Source organism: Nerophis ophidion, linkage group LG05 (assembly GCF_033978795.1).
Source record: "Nerophis ophidion isolate RoL-2023_Sa linkage group LG05, RoL_Noph_v1.0, whole genome shotgun sequence".
Classification (NCBI taxonomy): Eukaryota; Metazoa; Chordata; class Actinopteri; order Syngnathiformes; family Syngnathidae; genus Nerophis; species Nerophis ophidion.
In genome coordinates, this window is record NC_084615.1 from 44,589,673 (window position 1) to 44,610,926 (window position 21,254).

At 41.5% G+C, this 21,254-nt stretch overlaps 2 protein-coding genes across 9 annotated transcripts in view; one reads left to right on the plus strand and one right to left on the minus strand.

Moving 5' to 3' along the window:
* The first annotated feature begins 2,421 nt into the window (after positions 1–2,421).
* Positions 2,422–11,465, plus strand: LOC133553158 (galectin-3). Of its 4 annotated transcripts, XM_061901043.1 has the most exons (7): positions 2,488–2,527; positions 8,146–8,156; positions 8,257–8,949; positions 9,012–9,100; positions 9,163–9,334; positions 9,447–9,544; positions 11,017–11,244. In XM_061901043.1, exons 2-7 carry the CDS (start codon positions 8,151–8,153, stop codon positions 11,018–11,020), a joined length of 1,062 nt encoding a protein of 353 aa, XP_061757027.1. In that variant the 5' UTR covers positions 2,488–2,527; positions 8,146–8,150; the 3' UTR covers positions 11,021–11,244. The 4 variants fall into 4 exon arrangements, with proteins under 4 accessions (XP_061757026.1, XP_061757027.1, XP_061757025.1 ...); XM_061901042.1 differs by lacking the exon at positions 9,447–9,544 and having other exon boundaries at positions 2,422–2,527; positions 8,146–8,192; positions 8,341–8,949; positions 11,017–11,465; XM_061901041.1 differs by lacking the exon at positions 9,447–9,544 and having other exon boundaries at positions 11,017–11,465.
* Positions 11,466–14,967: 3,502 nt separating this feature from the next.
* LOC133553159 (mitogen-activated protein kinase-binding protein 1-like) overlaps positions 14,968–21,254 on the minus strand; it is a 70,965-nt gene continuing 64,678 nt past the window's right edge. For 3 of the 5 annotated variants that reach the window (XM_061901047.1, XM_061901048.1, XM_061901045.1), the window contains 4 exons: positions 21,213–21,243; positions 19,854–20,101; positions 19,635–19,720; positions 16,174–19,550 (listed from right to left, as the gene is read on the minus strand). In XM_061901047.1, coding sequence (XP_061757031.1) covers positions 19,317–19,550; positions 19,635–19,720; positions 19,854–20,101; positions 21,213–21,243 — 599 coding nt within the window. In that variant the 3' untranslated portion in view covers positions 16,174–19,316. Of the gene's footprint in view, positions 16,145–16,173; positions 19,551–19,634; positions 19,721–19,853; positions 20,102–21,212; positions 21,244–21,254 lie in introns of those variants that run through there. The other 2 variants (XM_061901046.1, XM_061901049.1) reach the window with 2 other exon arrangements.

Here is a 21,254-nt window from a genome sequence, read left to right on the forward strand (position 1 = left end):
TTCTGGGATTTTTGCATTCTGCCTCTTGCCTGCATTTCTCGTACAAACCTTCACGCCTTGCCACGCTGCTAAACCTTTGGACCGCGCCACGTAAGATCCGTGTATTTTTTCGCCTAAGTGCAAGTTTTTGGTTTATTGAGTATCTTTGTTAGCATCTTTTGTTTATTTATAGATAGCCATGCCATTGTGCTGTTTTTGTCAAAGTTTTTAGTATAGATTATTAGCTGCCACCGAGCGCGTTCTTTGTTTTGCCTTTTTGTATTTTAGTAATAAATAAAATGTACTTGCATTCATGCCTGACTCGTCCCGCATCATCCTTGCATCGAGGAAGCACAAACATCCACAGTTCCGGCATGACAATTTGTGTAAGGCCACAGCTATCAATTATAGTCTGTATTCTGCTTCACAATGACAGGAAGAGCCGACATCAAAGGATCAAAAAGCGACGTCGCTATGAACGCTTATTATTATAATTATAACAATAATGCAGTTTTTTCATCTTAACTTTTAAATACTACGTGGCAAGATTTGAAAACTGAAAACCTCCTGCTGTATTTATTTGTTAAAAAATATGTGATTTTAATAAATAACACCGATTTATAGAAATATCATGCCTCAAAGAAATTAGCATTTAAAATGTTTTTTCTGTAATTACACCTAGTTAGAGGTGGCATCTGTAAAGCTGTTGTTTACAGATCAATGTAATGTTATTATGGAAATAATTAGTACAAATTCCACAACAGTTGTGTGAGGACATTCAGTAAAATGACCAAAATAAAGCCTATAAACACACTGGCTGCCTTTATGGTCGCCCTCATTTACAATCAATAGCTGCTAAATAATGTAACATGTTGTTTCTGACAAGGATTGTGTCTCCAAGCAGCTGTAAATATATACAGACAGATTGATTCATTCTCAGCATTCTTCTTGCATTTTTTAGCTAATCTAATAACCAGGAGTGGACAACTGACTGTTAAAGCCTTAAATTGAGGGGTATTTGTTGAGTGGTTGCCATAGAAATTTAGTACAACACATCATTGTCTCCTGTCAGTGAGTTTTCCCTATTTCACATTTTGTTAGCTTGGTTGTTGTCACGGCAACCTAAACTTTGTGACTCTTGAGAAGGAACCAACGCGAGTCCGCAGCATATTTAGCACAGGAACATGTAAATAAAATAAGGTCATTTTTGGAAATTAGAAAGGTAAAAAATATTTTTTTTAAATGATGACTTTTAAAAAAAAATAAAAATTGGCTCAAATGTTTTCAATGAGCTTAAAATGATAATAATAATAATAATAATAATAAAAATGATTACCGGTTATGGTTAATTGAAGTAAATACATTATTAAAAAAAATAAATAACAATAACATAAATTTAAAACCGTTCACATGATGGCAAGTTTTTCATTACACAAAAACAAAAACAAAATTTCATACATTTAATTTCATCTAAAATAATTATGAATGAATATCAATAAAAATTGTAATAAATAAAAAATATATGACATTAGATAAAAAACACAAAAATATTAGACAATTAAATCTATCCATCCATCCATTTTCTACCGCTTATTCCCTTTTGGGGTCGTGGGGGGCGCTGGCGCCTATCTCAGCTACAATCAGGCGGAAGGCGGGGTACAACTTGGACAAGTCGCCACCTCATCGCAGGGCCAACACAGATAGACAGACAACATTCACACTCACATTCACACACTAGGGCCAATTTAGTGTTGCCAATCAACCTATCCCCAGGTGCATGTCTTTGGAGGTGGGAGGAAGCCGGGGTACCCGGAGGGAACCCACGCATTCACGGGGAGAACATGCAAACTCCACACAGAAAGATCCTGAGCCTGGGATTGAACCCAAGACTGCAGGACCCTCGTATTGTGAGGCAGATGCACTAACCCCAATTCCACCGTGAATCCCCAATTAAATCTATTTTTATTTTAATTTTTTTTTAATGTATGAAAATAAACACAAACGATTAGAATATCTGAATAAATTTTTCAAAAGTAGGGCTGTCCAAGTTATCATATGCAACTACAGCTAAAGATTTGAGCAAATAAATGACGTGCATTCAAAACATTTTAAAAATGTTTCTGTATGACATTCTGAGACAAACATTCCATGTTGGTGTAACAATTACAATAATATATAATAATATTGCATCTTTTTTTAAAGCTGATTAAAATGATACAGGCAAGTAATTTACTGTAAATAATTTAAATTAATCAAAAGTGTATTTCATCTGATTTTAGAAATTAATATTTTGACGGCACTAAAGAAAAACACCAAAGTGCTTGCTGATGTCTCCTAGCCCTCTTTAGCGATGTAAATATCTTTAGATGAGCAAGCAAATTTGCGTGAAATGTCCATGTGTACGCGACAATAAGTGACAGTGCTGAAAATAGGCAGGGCCAATCAGCGAGGATGTTGTTGGCCTATAAAAGCTAATTTCATTGGCTGCATACAGACTCATTCAGCTGGACAACAACATTGCAGCCTGCAAGCAACATCAGCACCTCAGGTAACACTTTTTATTCACCACATTTAATTATTTTATTTTCTATTTCACTTCTTTCTTCTTTTATACACTAAACATGACTTTTTATTCATTTTCATCAATCTTAGCAAACTATTAGTTTGTTGTATTTTTTTTTTTTTACAAATATTGCCATGTAAATCACTACGGTAGTGGATTAAAAATACATATGTGCTTAAATAAAATACCATGGCGCATCATATGAAAAATGGCAGAGAAAATATTCATACATACACTTTAACTTAAGAAAATACACAATGTCATTTAGTACGCTTGTACAATCTATTTACATCCTATACAAAATTGAGCCTTTGGAAGGCATTCTCTATGTATTATTAATGACTTGCATACAACAGCACTTCATTATATCAAAAAGTGTTTGTAATATTTATATAAAGACCAATTTCATATTTACTATATTGTATGTATTTAGCTGGGTCAGAATATTAGAAACACCTTTCAGCATGGTGTAGTGCTACATCATTGCAAACTACAACCGCAATAACAAAATTCATACTTTTAATATTGAAAAAAATTCAAGGAACCTTATTGTTCTATGTGTATGGCACGAAATATACTATCCAAGGTCCCAGATGTAGCCGAATGTAGCTCAGTGGCCTTGTGGATAGAGTTTCCGCCCTGAGACTTGGAGGTGGTGAGTTCAAACCCTGGTCGAGTCAAACCAAAGACTACCAAAAAATGGGACCCATTGCCTCCCTGTTTGGCACCCAGCATCAAATGTTGGAATTGGGGGTTAAATCACCAAATGATTGCCGAGCACAGCGCACGGTGCTGCTTACTGCTCCCCTCACCACCAACGGGGTGAACAAGGGGTTGGGTCAAATGCAGAGGATAATTTCACCACACCGAGTGTGTGTGTGTGACAATCATTGGGACTTTAACAATGAGTGCCATAAGAACAATGACAAATACATAATAATTCAGATGGAATAGGTTATAGGTTGTAAAAAGCATAGGTTAATTGTATAGAACAAACAAAACGCAAAATAAATGGTGGTCCCCTGGTGCAAATGGAACGTAAAAATAATGACAGCAAACCAAACTAAATGTCAAAGTCAAATAGAGGCAGATTTTCTTAAATAACGAGGTGTCCAGAGAATGAGTGTGTGTGTGTGTGTGTGTGTGTGTGTGTGTGTGCGTGTGTGTGTGTGTGTGTGTGTGTGTGTGTGTGTGTGTGTCACCTGATGGTTGGTTGCATATAAGGTTGTACATTTTGAGGAACTAATTCAATCTGCAGTCACAGGAGCAGGTCATGAAGTAATGCTGAGGTCATGACACACACGCGTGTAGTCGTTGACTTCACACACGAGTCAGCAACATCCTCACATTCAATGAGCGCTTGTGTTGTCTCCTGCATGACTCACTTTGTCATTCCTGTGCTCGTCATTCAATGAGAGTCACCATGCACAGTATTCCGTTAATAAACTTAACGGACCTTTTTTTCCACGAAAACCCAAAAGAGTCTGGAGTCTTTAACATGCACTGAGTATTGAAGACAACTTAGTATACCTTAGAAGTACGTTTGTGACTGGTGAGGACAACTTTTAGAGGAACTGGAGCCTGATCTACAAACCCTGTTTCCATGAGTTGGGAAATTGTGTTAGATGTAAATATAAACGGAATACAATGATTTTAAGATCATTTTCAACCCATATTCAGTTGAATATGCTACAAAGACAACATATTTGATGTTCAAACTGATAAACATTTTTTTATTTTTTTTTGCAAATAATCATTAACTTTAGAATTTGATGCCAGCAACACGTGACCTAGAAGTTGGGAAAAGTGGCAAAAAATACTGATAAAGTTGAGGAATGCTCATCAAACACTTATTTGGAACATCCCACAGGTGTGCAGGCTACTTGGGAACAGGTGGGTGCAATGATTGGGTGTAAAAACAGCTTCTCAAAACATGCTCAGTCTTTCACAAGAAAGGATGGGGCGAGGTACACCCCTGTGTACACAACTGCGTGAGCAAATAGTCAAACAGTTTAATTTCTTGCAATTTAACGATTGCAAGAAATTTAGGGATTTCAACATTTACGGTCCATAATATCATCAAAAGGTTCAGAGAATCTGGAGAAATCACTCCAACATTGAATGACCGTAACCTTCGATCCCTCAGACGGCACTGTATCAAAAACCAACATCAATCTCTAAAGGATATCACCACATTGGCTCAGGAACACTTCAGAAAACCACTGTCACTAAGTACAGTGTGTTGCTACATCCGTAAGTGCAAGTTAAAGCTCTACTATGCAAAGCGAAAGCCTTTTATCAACAACATCCAGAAACGCCGCTGGCTTCTCTGGGCCCGAGATCATCAAAGATGGACTGATGCAACATGGAAAAGTGTTCTGTGGTCTGACGTGTCAACATTTCAAATTGTTTTTGGAAATATTCGACATCGTGTCATCCGGACCAAAGGAGAAGCGAACCATCCAGAATGTTATCGACGCAAAGTTCAAAAGTGATGGTATGGGGGTGCATTAGTGCCCTAGGCATAGGTAACTTACACATCTGTGAAGGCACCATTAATGCTGAAAGGTACATACAGGTTTTGGAACAACATATGCTGCCATCTAAATGCCATGTTTTTCATGGACTGCTTATTTCAGCAAGACAATGCCAAGCCACATTCAGCACGTGTTACAACAGCGTGGCTTCATAAAAAAGAGTGTGGGTACTTTCCTGGCCCGTCTGCAGTCCAGATCTGTCTCCCATCGAAAATGTGTGGCGCATTATGAAGCATAAAATACGACAGCGGAGACCCCGGACTGTTGAACGACTGAAGCTCTACATAAAACAAGAATGGGAAAGAATTCCACTTTTAAAGCTTTAACATTTTGTTTCCTCAGTTCCCAAATGTTTATTGAGTGTTGTTAAAACAAAAGGTGATGTAACACAGTAGTGAACATGCCCTTTCCCAACTACTTTGGCACGTGTTGCAGCCATGAAATTCTAAGTTAATTATTATTTGCAAAAAAAAAAAAAAAAAAATTCTGAGTTTGAACATCAAATATCTTGTTTTTGTAGTGCATTCAACTGAATATGGGTTGAAAACACAATTTCCCAACTCATATGGAAACGGGGTTTGTAAATAAATATGTGTACTATTAGTGACCGTGTTGCGGGTGATTTACTAATACTGCACTGTGTGGATTTACTTCTCATCTCATCATTAAGATTAGATTGGTTGGATCTAGTCTTAGACTTAGATTGGCAGAAACTAGTCCTAGACTTAGATTGGTAAGATCTAGTCCTAGACTTAAATTGGTCAGATCTAGTCTTAGACTTAGCTTGGTCGGATCTAGTCTTAGACTTAGATTTGTCAGATCCAGTCTTAGAGTTAGATTGATCAGATCTAGTCTATTGAGCTGTGAATCGTCACATGATTTGATTCAGAATAGATTCTCAATTCCAAATGATTATCGATTTAATATCCTTACTTTTCAATACCATCGGGTGCCACTTCTATAATTAACTAAATTCCTCCATAAAATAGATAAACAGCTGTGATACATTTACGTAATTACTTAAGGAAAACTAGCCTGTCTGCCTCACAATACGTAGGTCCTGAGTTCAATCCCGGGCTCGGGATCTTTCTGAAGTTTGCATGTTCTCACCGTGACTGCGTGGGTTCCCTCCGGGTACGCCGGCTTCCTCCAACTTCCAAAGACATGCACCTGGGGATAGGTTGATTGGCAACACTAAATTGGCCCTAGTGTGTGAATGTGAGTGTGAATGTTTTATGTCTATCTGTGTTGGCCCTGCAATGAAGTGGCGACTTGTCCAGTGTATACCGCGCCTTCCGCCCGATTGTAGCTGAGATAGGCTCCAGCGACCCCGAAGGGAATAGGCGGTAGAAAATGGATGGATGGATGGATGGATGGATGGTTTTGTTGAATAAAATTCTACCCAAACATTCATTAAAGTCAAATACAAGTAAGGCAACAAGAGAAGTATCCAACACTTCTCTTTATAAAGTAAATCTGTACAGCAGATATGAACAATCTACATCAACAATATGATTTGCCTGAGTGGCTGGACAGGACTGACTGGAAAAAAAAAACAATTTATGATTTTTTTTTTTAATCGATTCAGAATCGCTAAAAATAAGAATCATGATTAATCTGAAAGTCGATCGACACCCCTATTAATCTGGCAGCGTTTTTGGCAGCAGCTGCTGAACTAGATTTGACCAGTCTAAGTCCAAGACTAGCGATGACCAGTCTAGGTCTATGATCATGAACTGATGAAGACTACTCGGATGAGAGTCAAAACGTCTTCTAAGACAAAGTGAACACTGCAGTTGCAGGTGAGAATACAAAGAACTGGATGAATGAGAACATTCAGAGACATGTTGTAATACTGCGTGTACAATTGATACTAGGTGCAGACCGCCTTATTGAAATGAAGTTTTGTGTGTGCTAGAATAGAATACTGTACCTTTATTGTCCATACATTAAAAATCCAACAAATACTGGATCGCTGCTCCAGTAAAATGCTTAGCCAGGCATAAAAACAACAATCGGCATAGACATTTACAAATCTTTCACCATGGCGACACTCATTTACTGCACATTTATGTTATTATGCACCTCTCAAATTGTTTTGCTATGTTTTTAAACATGCAGCAGAAATGTACCAATTTTGTAGTAAGTTTTTTTCCATGTAGGACATATGTTAATAATATATCTTTTATATGAAAAAAACTAATGTCATTAAAAAAATCTACCAGCAGACACGGAAACGCATCAGTTGAATATATTTTCATCAGACTCCTTAAGTCATCCAGCAGCTATGACATTCTAAAATGATATTGCTGTATAGATGATATGTCTTTTTTTATTTGTTTTATTTTAACAGTGCAGTACTAGCATACATAGTTACAAGCTCCAATGTTCTTTCTCACTGTCATTTCTGCACAACTGCCAGTTTGCACGTAACTTTTAGACGTACTAAATGGAGATGCAAAACAGCAGCAAGAGAACAAATTCAATCTTAAAGGGAAACGTCCCTTTTTTAAAGAATTTTGACTATCGTTCACGTTCATTATGATGATCATGACGACGGATGTATTTTTTTTTAATGCATCCTAAATATTAAATAAATGCAATCAAAAGTCTGCTTACAATGGAGCCTAAGGGAGACGTTTTATTCTTCCTATAGAGTCCCTAAAAACATCCAAACACCTCCATCAAGGTTTTATATACATGTCAGTATACATGTAATGTAGTAACTGGCACATTTATAATAACATTTAATGTTTACATATTTTGATCATTTTAAGCATACGCGGCGCATTCATTTAAAAAACGCATCACAACATTATAAAATATCACTTACTGTGCGAGGTCTGCTGTCATTAGAATGGCGACTGCTAGGATGTTCATATAGTCACATTTAGATGAAAAATGACTCATAATCCTTATGAAGAAACGGGGTCGGGGGGGGCACAAAACAAATTGTGATTTTAATTTGAAGTGCTGAACATTTTGGTCGGCAGGAGGTGTTTTTCTATTCATTGAAGGTGTGTTATTGTGCCTGTTGTGATAAAGTAACGTGGTCTTGTGTTCCAGGCATCATGGACGTAAGTAACCCCTCACAATATCAGATGGCAGCACAGGTAAGAACAGCGGTCTAAATCAGAATGTTGAAATGGTTGCTTGTGTGGATGTTGAACCTGCAAGTTGTTGTCGTCCATCCTATCAACACTCTCTCTCCCTCGTATCTCCATCGTCGACCCTGACCCTCTGCCCTCCCCACCCTCTCAGCATGCTGATGTTCTGTGTGGCAGCTGCCCGCCTGGTTCTCCCCCACAGACTAGCGCCTTGTGGCCTGCTCAGGTTTCTGGGACCACGTTCCCTTCATGGCCCGGACAAGCCACCCAGGTTGCCCAACCCGCCTTTCCTCCTCAGCCGGCTCCATGCTGGACCGGCCAGCCTAACTCTCCCTGCTGGCTTGGAACTCAACCGTTACCAGTCTCTGGAGTCACCCCTGTTCCAGTCCCGCCTCAGACTGTAACACCCTCCCCTTCCCCAACCACAAACATGATCCCGGCTCCTGCTCAGACCACTGTTCCATCTTCGAGTCCTAACTGCCAGCCTTGTTGGCCAGGCACCCAGTACCAGCCTCTCCAGCCACCGTCTCCTGTTCATCCCATGGTTCCCTACCAGGTTCCAGGTGTATCTCCTGTTCCTGTACCACCAGCACCAGCCCCTGTTTCTGTTCCTGCACCTGCTCCTGTTTCAAACCTACATCCAAATATGCCAGGTTGGGCCACCCACCCAGGTTGGCCTTACAACCCAGGACAATCAGGATGGCCCGGTCAGAACCCGTCCTTGGTGCCCCAACACTGGCTTCCGCCCACATCTGGACCGCTGGTGAGGGCAGAATAAAAACAGAATCTGTGTTCGTATCAAAGTTAATGTTTATCGATGTTTAGAGTGTTCCCTACAACCTGAACCTGTCCAGAGGAGTGTATGACAAGATGATGATGACCCTCCTGGGCCAAGTGAAACCAAACGCTAAGATGTAAGTCATCCAGCTTACTCTGGACCCCTGCCGATAGAGAACACGGTTGTTTCTTCTTACAGGTTCACGGTGAACTTCCTGAGAGGAAACGACATTGCCTTCCACATCAACCCTCGCTTCAGTGAGGGCGGAAAACAGGTGCTGGTGCGCAACCACAAAGTGGGCGAGCGCTGGGGGTCCGAAGAGCGAGACTTGAAGGGACCTTTCCCCTTCGCCCTCGGTAGCCCCTTTGAGGTGAGCATGACGAGGTCACACAGGAAGTGTTGAAACGGACACCACGCATCCCGGGAATGTTTATTGATGGTACCTTCACGACCTTTGACTGACTCCACGGTTTTAATGTCAGGCTAACGTTTGGCTGAAAAGGTGGAAAGGGTTGGAAAGACGTTTGGGACAGCTGGTCCTAGATCAGGGAAGTGCTGTGCTGCAGGGAGGCTCCTGGAGGTCAGTCGCGGTCTCGTGTTGTTGCTCAAAAAGCTCTACAATACCCGCTTACAACAACAAAGATAAACAAATAAATTGTGGGACTCATTAGTCAGTTGTTGCCCAGCAGAACTTGTGAACAACAATGCAGACGTTGTCTTTTTACAACATAGGAGAGGGGTCATGTGGCCTAAAATCTATATTTAATTTGGTATGCAAGAGAAAGCAGGTTTCAAAGGCTCCCACTTTAGCTGCTGACATATGCAGTAACATATTGGTACGGTTTCTGTTGTAGTATGTTCTTAAAACTATTCATATTTTTCCTTGGGAATTTACAGTTAATATCTGGCTACTCTGAGTCGAGTCGATAGAAAAGTGCTATATAAATCTAATCCATTATTATTATTACTTTCTGTTGTAACATGTTTCTCTCGACACTTTTGTTCAAATGTAATAATTTTTCTGTTGTGTGAATACTTTACATTAGTTTTGGGCAATACTACAAATTTGTGTATTGATCCAATACCAAGTAGTTGCAGGGGTATATTGGTCGTACCAATGCTGATACTTAACATTTTCAACATTTCTTATCACAATTATACTCTGGTTTAAATCTTTTGGAGTTTTTCCTCCCTCCTACATAAAAGTTCTCCTTGTTCCAAGGACTTATTTTCTGAATTTGTAAACAACATAAAAAAGACTTTGCGATAATAAAATATGAATCCAATCATATTGAAAATAAACTGATATTATACTTGTATCATTACTGTCGATATTTGTATCAATCTGCCCACCCTAATTCACAAGTTCTAGCTTAGCGGTTTGTTATGCTTTTTTGTATCCTTTTCCGTTGTGTAGTGTAGCATGTTTTCCATTGTGTAGTGTAGCATGTTTTCCATTGTGTAGTGTAGCATGTTTAGCTATTCCTTGGTCTCTAGTCCTCCAGTGATAACAACAACTTGTAAAAAACGGTTTATTATTTACCGCCATAGAGGCAAGGATTGCTGACTTAGAAGCAGTTTAGCACTGTGGAGGCATGTTAGTTAGCTGGGACGCTACATTGTCTTGAGGACATGTTCATTTACTTGTCGCTGTCAGCGGTGCACAACACAGCGAGAATGTTTCATCAACATGCATTTTCACGATATGACGATACTATATAAACTCTATTGTCTGTCAAATGTAAACAATATCACTTAGTCTGTATATATCGCGCAATCCTACGACATAGTTAAACAGGAAAACAAGCACAGGGAGAGATGGCAGGAACCGGAAGTCAGACACACTGAGGTCATTAACTACTGTGTTATAATACACATACACTATTAAAAGGATAAGATCTGCTTCTTCCTACTTCTTTTCAGACATGATAAATGTACAATTGTTCTTCAACACCTTTATGCATGTTCCAATTAAACTAAACTACAATCCCAATGTAATGTAATGTAACACAATAGAAAATGACAGTCAGTGTGTGTGTGTGTGTCTTTCAGATGAAGATCCTGTGCACACAGGAGTCGTTCCGCGTAGCGGTCAACAACATTCCGCTGTTTGAGTTTCGACACCGCGTCAGAGAGCTCAACCAGATCAACCGCATCAACATCCTGCACGATGTCGTCCTTACTTTCATTCACGTTGAGACGCTCCCGTAGGACGCGCCGAATCATATTGTCCACACATACAAAGTGTGATCGTATTATTAAAGACATGCAGAACTTCAACTACTTTATTAATAAGAATACTACATTGTGAATTCTTCTTTATATTGGGATTCAATAAGAATAATGATAATATGAGCTGAGCCCTTTCACAATTAAATCACTAAGTACTAATATTGCTATTTATAAATATAAACACAGCTTTGTTTTTAGCGTGTGCTTTCTACATTTAGTGTGTACAATATTTTATGGTATTATAACAATTAAACTGCCTCAAGCTGTTATTGAATGCTGTATTTGTTCATGAATTGTTGTTTTTTATACTTGTATTATCTCCTACCTACATCTATATTATGTTATCTCCTCTCTGAGCTGCCACCTTATCGTGGTAAAGGAGTTTCCGTGTCCCAATGATCCTAGGAGCTATGTTGTACGGGGGCTTCAATGCTCCTTGGTAGGGTCTCCCAAGGCAAACAGGTCCGAGGTGAGGGATCAGACAAAGAGCAGCTCAAAGACCTTTATGAAGAAGACAAAACAAGGACTTAGATTTCTCTCGCCCGGCAACGAATCACCGGGGCCCCCCACTGGAGCCAGGCCACAAGAGGCAATATGGGTCCCCCCTCCAATGTGCTCACCACTCATAGGAGGGGCCATAGAGCTTGGGTGTAGGGTGGGCTGGGCGGCAGCCGAAAGCAGGGCACTTGGCGGTCCGATCCTCGGCTACATAAGCTTGCTGGGGGAGAAGGAACCTGAGCTGGTGCGCGAGGTGGAGAAGTTCCGGCTATATCTAGTCAGACTCACTTCAACGCACAGTAAGGGCTCTGGAACCAGAGCCTGGACTCTCTTCCACTCTGGCGTTGCATGCAATGAGAAGCGACGGGCTGGGTTGGCAATTGCTGCTGCCCCCCTGGCTCAAAGCCTGCACGTTGGAGTTCAACTCAGTAGACGACAAGGGTAGCTTCCCTCTGTCTTCTGGTGAGGGGACGGTTCCTGACTGTTGTTGGAGCTTACCGAACAGCAGCTCACAGTACCCGCCCTTTTTGGATTACCTCAAGGGAGTACTGGAGAGTGCTCCCCCAGGTGATTCCCTTGTTCTCCAGGGTGACTTCAACGCTCATGTTGGCAACAACAGTGAAACTTGGAGAGGCGTGATTGGGAAGAATGGCCGCTGGGATCTGAACCAGAGTGGTGTTTTGTTATGTTCAAACATAAGGGTGTCCGTATGTGCACTTGGCACCAGGTCACCCGAGGCTGCAGTTCCATGATCGCCTTTCTAGTAGTGTCATCGGATTTGCGGTCTCATGTTTTGGACAATCGGGTGAAGAGAGGGGCGAAGCTTTCCACCAATCACACCTGGTGGTGAGTTGGCTGCGATGGTGGGGGAGGATACCAGACAGACCTGGCAGGCCCAAACGCATTGTGAGAGTCTGCTGGGAAGGTCTAGCACAGTCTCCGAGAGAGTTTCAATTCCCACCTCCGGAAGAAGTTTGAACATGTCCCGAGGGAGGTGCTGGATATTGTCTCCAAATGGACCATGTTCCGCACCTCTATTGTTGATTAAAGCTGTGGCCGCAAGATGGTCTGTGCCTGTTGTGGCGGTAATCCTAAAACCTGCTGTTGGACACCAGCAGAAAAGGAATGCCGTCAAGCTAAAGAAAAAGTTCTATCGGGTCCTTTCGGCTCATGAGACTCCAGCGGCAGCGGACCGGTACCGACATGTCAAGCGCACAGCTTTGGTGGTCGCAGAGGCAAAAACTTGGACATAGCAGGAGTTTGGGCCAGCCATGGAAAAAAACCTCTTGACGGCTTCAAAGCAATTCTGGACCACCATCCGCCGCCTCAGGAAAGGGAAGCAGTGCACTGTCAACACCGTGTATGGTGGGGATGGTGTTCTGCTGACCTCAACTGCGGATGTAAAGGATCGGTGGAGGGAGTACTTTGAATACCTCCTCAATCCCACCAACACGTCTTCCTATGAGGAAGCAGTGCCTGGGAAATCTGTGGTGGGCTCCCCTATTTCTCTTCGATGGCATGAATGAGACCCGCCCCGAGTTTCTTAAGGTTCTGGATGCTGTGGGGCTGTATTGGTTGACAAGACTCGGCAACATTACATGGACATCGAGGCCGTTACCTCTGGATTGGCAGACCAGGGTGGGGGTTCCTCTCTTTAAGAAGGGGAACCGAAGGGTGTGTTCCAACTGTCGTGGGTTCACACTCCTCAGCCTTCCCAGTAAGGATGCCAGGCTGGCCTGGGAACGCCTCAGGATCTCCCAGGAGGAGCTGGATGAAGTAGCTTTGGATGGGGAAGTCTGGGCTTCTTTGCTTAGGCTGCTGCCAATGCGATCCGACCTCGGATAAGTGGAGGAAAATAGATGAATGAATGGATCCCTGTATTATGAGTCAACCTGGTGCAAGTGTTCCGTTAAATAAGTAATAAAAATACGAACCCCGTTTCCATATGAGTTGTGAAATTGTGATAGATGTAAATATAAACGGAATCCAATGATTTGCAGACCTTTCCAACCCATATTCAGTTGAATGCACTACAAAGACAAGATATTTGATATTCAAACTCATACACTTTATTTTTTTTTGCAATTAATAATTAACTTAGAATTTCATGGCTACAACACGTGCCAAAGTAGTTGGGAAAGGACATGTTCACCACTGTGTTACATCACATTTTGTTTTAACAACACTCAACAAACATTTGGAAGCTGAGGAAACAAATTGTTGAAGCTTTGAAAGTGGAATTCTTTCCCATTCTTGTTTCATGTAGAGCTTCAGTCCTTCAACAGTCCGGGGTCTCAGCTGTCGTATTTTACGCTTCATAATGCGCCACACATTTTCGATGGGAGACAGGTCTGGACTGCAGGCGGGCCAGGAAAGTACCCGCACTCTTTTTTTTACGAAGCTACGCTGTTGTAACACGTGCTGAATTTGGCTTGGCATTATCTTGCTGAAATAAGCAGGGGCATCCATGAAAAAGACGACGCTTAGATGGCACCATATGTTGTTCCAAAACCTGTATGTACCTTTCAGCATTAATTCTGCCTTCACAGAAGTGTAAGTTACCCATGCCTTGGGCACTAAAGCACCCCCATACCATCACAGAAGCTGGCTTTTGAAATTTGCGTCGATAACAGTCTGGAGGGTTCGCTTCCCCTTTGGTCTGGATGACACGATGTCGAATATTTCCAAAAACAATTTGAAATGGGGACTCATCAGATCACAGAACACTTTTTCACTTTGCATCAGTCCATCTTAGAGGATCTCGGGCCCAGAGAAGCCGGCGGCGTTTCTGGATGTTGTTGATAAATGGCTTTCGCTTTGCACAGATTTAGCAACCAACTGTATTTAGTGACAGTGGTTTTCTGAAGTGTTCCTGAGCCCATGTGGTGATATCCTTTACAGATTGATGTCGGTTTTTGATACAGTGCCGTCTGAGGGATGGAAGGTCACGGTCATTCAATGTTGGTTTCCGGCCATGCCGCTTACGTGGAGTGATTTCCCCAGATTCCCTGAACTTTTTGATGATATTAAGGACCGTAGATGTTGAAATCCTTAAATTTCTTGCAATTGCACTTTAAGAAAGGTTGTTCTTTATCTGTTTGACTATTTGCTCACGCAGTTGTGGACAAAGGGGTGTACCTCGCCCCATCCTTTCTTGTGAAAGACTGAGCATTGTGTGGGAAGCTGTTTTTATACCCAATCATGGCACCCACCTGTTCCCAATTAGCCTGCACACCTGTGGGATGTTCCAAATAAGTGTTTGATGAGCATTCTTCAACTATATCAGTATTCATTGCCACATTTCCCAACTTGTTTGTCACGTGTTGCTGGCATGAAATTCTAAATTGAATGATTATTTGCAAAAAAAAAAAATGTTTTTCAGTTTGAACATCAAATATGTTGTCTTTGTAGCATATTCAACTGAATATGGGTTGAAATTGATTTACAAATCATTGTATTCCGTTTATATTTACATCTAACACAATTTCCCAACTCATATGGAAACAGGGTTTGTATTACATGTTATAGATATTCTCAGCAATAAAAACATTTTAGGATGGAAAAAACTATTTAAGTCCAATTTTGTATTTATTTATTTATGGATGGATGGATGGATCTTGATTGTCATTGCACTTGTACAACAAAATATTGTTTTCAGCACAAACCTGTTCAAGATTAGACAAACAAACACTGTACAAGATTACAGAACAAGACAGCTGATGGGTCGCTACAAGGCGCCCCTCAAAATGTAGGAAAAATGTCAACACAGGGAGTGGATAAGTATAAAAAAAATCTCAGTGGAGTTAGAAAAATACTTCATAGCAAAGCACATACATATTACAACACACAATTCAAGACTTGCGACAAGGGGTTAGGGGGCGGGGATTTGGGCCGAAGGTGCCAGCCACTACGGGCGATGCTTGGTCCATCATAGGAAGGCGTGGGATGGGGCTGGGGTATGTGTGTGTGTGACATTTATTTTTCGTGGATGTACTATATGCGTGTGTGTAACCCTCCAGCGTGTCCATGTTGGTGCTCTCGCAACCGCCAGTCTGTCCAAAGTCAACAACAGGTGTGTGTGTGTGTTCATGGGAGGCAGAAAATAAGTTTTGGGAGAGTCTCGAAGCCAGGGAAACAATCAAAGTTAGAATGTTTGTGTTTGCGAGCAAAAATAACATTTGCTTTTTACTCTTAATTGTCTATTTCTGGTCCACAAATTCATTCTGCAGGGCAGACGGTCCGATGTTATCCAAAATGAAAAGAGCGTCCACAGTCCACAGCATCTTCCAATTTGTCGACACACCAGAGCAATGCTTACTCCAATCAGCAGATATCCTGTTGCCATATTCCCGAATAGGTAGATATCTTCAACGTCCTCGACTGAAAGGGTCACCAGGCACTTGGCACTCTTTCTCCTCTCAAGAGTCCGTCATGTGTCCAGCAACAACCGCTACGTTAAGACAGGCAGATTCCCCCAAACCCAAGATCTTGTCAAGTTTGTTTAGAGGCCAGTTAACCAATTCCAATGTTTAGATTTGGAGAGCAGTGCAAAAAGAGTTAAGACAAGACAAAACAAAGAAGCAAGCAGGAGAGAAAAGGGAGAGGAAAAGAAAGCGTCCGCCCTCGATGAGTGCCAGAGATAAATAGTCTACATTCTTAAAGAGAATCGTGTTAAATAAACTAAATTGTTAATATCTCTTCAGCAATAAAACAAAATAATAATTAAGTATTGAATACATGTTTTTCATATTAAAAAATGCATACTATAAATGAAAACAAACATGGCTACTTAGGCTTCAGTTTGTTCTGTTTATTTTGAAGAGGAAGTTCCATTGGAATACATTTTGTAGAAACACATACAAACACAAAGTACTTACAGTACATAAATAAATATTACTTCGATGCACACAATTAACTGAATGACTGAGACAAGTACATTACAAACTTCACTTGTTCTTTTTTACTTTAATTCAATGTTTTATTTTGTTGACAACACTAGTGTTCTTTTGATGTAAGTTAAAATGGCAAATTCTGCTTATAAAAAACCCCCCACAAAAAATAGTTAAGGCATCTCTTTTTTATGGGAAACAAAATAAGGCTTTTAAGGCCTATTGAAATGAGATTTTCTTATTTAAACGGGGATAGCAGGTCCATTCTATCGGTCATACTTGATAATTTCGCGATATTGCCATATTTTTGCTGAACGGATTTAGTAAAGAACATCCACAATAAAGTTCGCAACTGGAGAAAAGCCCTGCCTCTACCGGAAGTCGCAGACGATGACGTAAAATGTTGATGGCTCCTCATATATTCGCATTGATTTTAATGGGAGCCTCCAACAAAAACAGCTATTCAGACCGGGAAAATGACAATTTCCCCATTAATTTGAGCGAGGATGAAAGATTCGTGTTTGGGGATATTGATAGCGACGTACTAAAAAAAAAAAAAAAAGTTTAAAAAAAAAACGCAATTGCAATCGCATTGCATTGAGACGGATTCATATGTTTTTAGAGACATTTACTAGGATAATTCTGGGAAATCCCTTATCTTTCTATCGTGTTGCTAGTGTTTTAGTGAGTTTAACTGTACCTGATAGTCGGAAGTGTACGTCCACGGCCGGGTGTTGACGCGCAGTGTCTCGGGGAAGTCGATGGCAGGTGTACGGGAGGCGCAAGCTCAGCTGATATGCGGTAAGAGGCGACTTTTTAACCACAATTTTCTCACCGAAACCTGCTGGTTGACATGTAGTCAGGATCCATGTCCGCTGTGATCCATACTAAAGTTTCACCTCTGTGAATTTTAAACAAGGAATCACTGTGTGTTTGTGTGGCTAAAGGCTAAAGCTTCCCAACTCCGTCTTTCTACTTTGACTTCAAATTGCAAAAGATTCAGAAACACAGATGTCCAAAATACTGTGTAATTCTGCCGTTAAAGCAGACGACGTTTAGCTGTGTGTGTGTGCATCGCTCATATTCATAACAGCCCGTGACGTCACTCGTACATGTCATCATTACACGACGTTTTCAAGAAAAAAGTCCCGAGAAATTTAAAATTGCAATTTAGTAAGCATCGCGTGGACATCGGGGGCGGTACCTCTGGATTGGCAGACCGGGGTGGTGGTCCCCCTCTTTAAGAAGGGGGACCGGAGGGTGTGTTCCAACTATCGTGGGATCACACTTCTTAGCCTTCCCGGTAAGGTTTATTCAGGTGTACTGGAGAGGAGGCTACGCCGGATAGTCAAACCTCGGATTCAGGAGGAACAGTGTGGTTTTTGTCCTGGTCGTGGAACTGTGGACCAGCTCTATACTCTCGGCAGGGTTTTTGAGGGTGCATGGGAGTTTGCCCAACCAGTCTACATGTGCTTTGTGGACTTGGAGAAGGCATTCGACCGTGTCCCTCGGGAAGTCCTGTGGGGAGTGCTCAGAGAGTATGGGGTATCGGACTATTTTATTGTGGCAGTCTGATCCCTGTACGATCAGTGTCAGAGCTTGGTCCGCATTGCTGGCAGTAAGTCGGACACGTTTCCAGTGAGGGTTGGACTCCGCCAAGGCTGCCCTTTGTCTTCGATTCTGTTCATAACTTTTATGGACAGAATTTCTAGGCGCAGTCAAGGCATTGAGGGGTTCCGGTTTGGTGGCCGCGGGATTAGGTCTCTGCTTTTTGCAGACGATGTGGTCCTGTTGGCTTCATCTGACCGGGATCTTCAGCTCTCACTGTATCGGTTCGCAGCCGAGTGTGAAGCGGCCGGAATGAGAATCAGCACCTCCAAATCCGAGTCCATGGTTCTCTCCCGGAAAAGGGTGGAGTGCCATCTCCGGGTTGGGGAGGAGACCCTGCCCCAAGTGGAGGAGTTCAAGTACCTAGGAGTCTTGTTCACGAGTGGGGGAAGAGTGGATCGTGAGATCGACAGGCGGATTAGTGCGGCGTCTTCAGTAATGCGGACGTTGTACCGATCCGTTGTGGTGAAGAAGGAGCTGAGCCGGAAGGCAAAGCTCTCAATTTACCAGTCGATCTACGTTCCCATCCTCACCTATGGTCATGAGCTTTGGGTCATGACCGAAAGGATAAGATCACGGGTACAAGCGGCCGAAATGAGTTTCCTCCGCCGTGTGGCGGGGCTCTCCCTTAGAGATAGGGTGAGAAGCACTGTCATCCGGGAGGAACTCAAAGTAAAGCCGCTGCTCCTCCACATCGAGAGGAGCCAGATGAGGTGGTTCGGGCATCTGGTCAGGATGCCACCCGAACGCCTCCCGAGGGAGGTGTTTAGGGCACGTCCAACCGGTAGGAGGCCACGGGGAAGACCCAGGACACGTTGGGAAGACTATGTCTCCCGGCTGGCCTGGGAACGCCTCGGGATCCCCCGAGAAGAGCTAGACGAAGTGGCCCAGACTTCCCTGCTTAGGCTGCTGCCCCCGCGACCTGACCTCGGATAAGCGGAAGAAGATGGATGGATGGATGGAATTTAGTAAACTAAAAAGGCCGTATTGGCATGTGTTGCAATGTTAATATTTCATCATTGATATATAAACTATCAGACTGCGTGGTGGGTAGTAGTGGGTTTCAGTAGGCCTTTAAGTTTTGTCTTTGAGTTTCAGCAATGAAAACAAAAGTTACCTCCTGGGTCACATCTTGTTGTCCAGCTTCCTCTCCACAGACTTAAGCAACAGTTCGGCGTATTGCTCCAGCAGGGCCAAGGCTTCACCTTTCAACTCCAAACTCGCACCGTCTTCTCCGGAGCGCATAGTGGAATGAGGCAGCGGGTCCACCTCAGCTTTGACGGACAACAGAGCTTTGGTTAAGACCTCCTCCATCTCCTGGCGACCGTCGCATGCTGACTGCGGATGGCGCTGGAGCACCTGATTGTGCAGACAGAACCACAAAGCTTTGAGAATGACAACAAGTTTGGGAATTAGAACGTACAAGATGGAATGAACACTGACTGCCGTGTAGAGCATGAGGGTTCTTCTCAGGCTGCTCTGAAGATCACTAACTGCCTGCTTGCATGTTTCCAAGGTAATGAACTCACCTGCAGTGAACACACACAGTTGTCAAGCCAAGTGAACACACACACACACAAAAATGAAAGGTCGATGCACTCAACAAGCAGATAGAGGAAGAAGAAGAAGAAGGTTAGTAAATGCAAAAGTCCTACTGCTCACCACTGTGGCATTGCCTGCAGGTTGGCGGCGCCACACACAGGGGAGACACGCACGCTGACTGACGCACGGGCTGGGTGGCGAGCGGCGGCCAGCGTGACGAGAGAGAATGACGACCAAGAGGAAGAGGAGAGCGAGAGAGCGACGAGTTAGGAATTAAAGGAACACCTGGCTGGGAGTGAGAGGGGGCCGGCCATTGATTTTCCACCACCAGAGGGAGCACTTCAAGTCCAAGACTTGCATCCCGATTACTAAAGAGACAATAGTGGAAAATACTTATTGAACCATTACTTCCACATTTGTATCATTTATATCAGAATATCCAAGAATACATCTGCCAAGAATTAAACATCAAACATTCCTCATTTCAAAAACTGCACAATAATAAATAAATGATAAATGGGTTGTACTTGTATAGCGCTTTTCTACCTTCAAGGTACTCAAAATTATTAGTAATAATAAATCATTTGTCTCATTTTAGCATTTTTAATAAAATGTTATAACTTTATTCTTACTGACATTATAAAATGTTTCATTTTCATCTTAAATATTTTTGTGCTATGTAAGAATTTAATATTACAAATATGAAAACATATTCCTTATTATTCTTTGGAAAATACCTTCCCATCATAAAAATTCATACTCTTTATTTTTCAAAAAAGTATTAAAAAAATAAAGATATGTAAAAATTAAACATCAGAAAAAATAATATATAAACTTGAAAATAAATGAATATGTTTGTTATTATTTATTATTTAAATAAAGTATTTTTTAAATAAAATGTAATTTCTCAATATACAATAAATAACTGGGACTAGGAATAAGTCGTCCCTTGTTTTTCGCTTTTAATTAATTCTGGGCATGGCCACGATAAATTCATTTCCGTGAAGTCGGAATCGTTAACTATTACTCAAAAAATTAATAGCTCGGACATAAAAAACAGCTTAAGACCTTATAATAATGTTTTTCAACATCATGCTTGAAAAAGCTTAACTTAAGAAAAGTAATCGAAAGGTTTGCTGCACCATGTTGGGGACACTCAGCAGTGCAGTTTTCTGTGGCTTCCTGTCAATATTTACCTTTACTTATTTGACTGATGCATGTTTTTTGGAGAGTCATTTTTCATTTTATATATAATTTTGTGGGTAACTTGTTTGGGTGAGAGAAAAAAAAGAACATTTAGCATGTATATTGTATAAGTACAAAAATCCTATAAACAAATGTTTTGAAAAATCCTTAATCAAGCACCAAAAAATGTATAGAATATGCTTGAAAAATTTCAAAAATGTGATGTGGTGAGGGAGGACTGTATATAATGTAAAAACAAACACATACAATTATGAGATTAAAAAAAAGACATACTTCTCCGACACTGACGTCCTCTCTGGAGAATCTGTACATAAG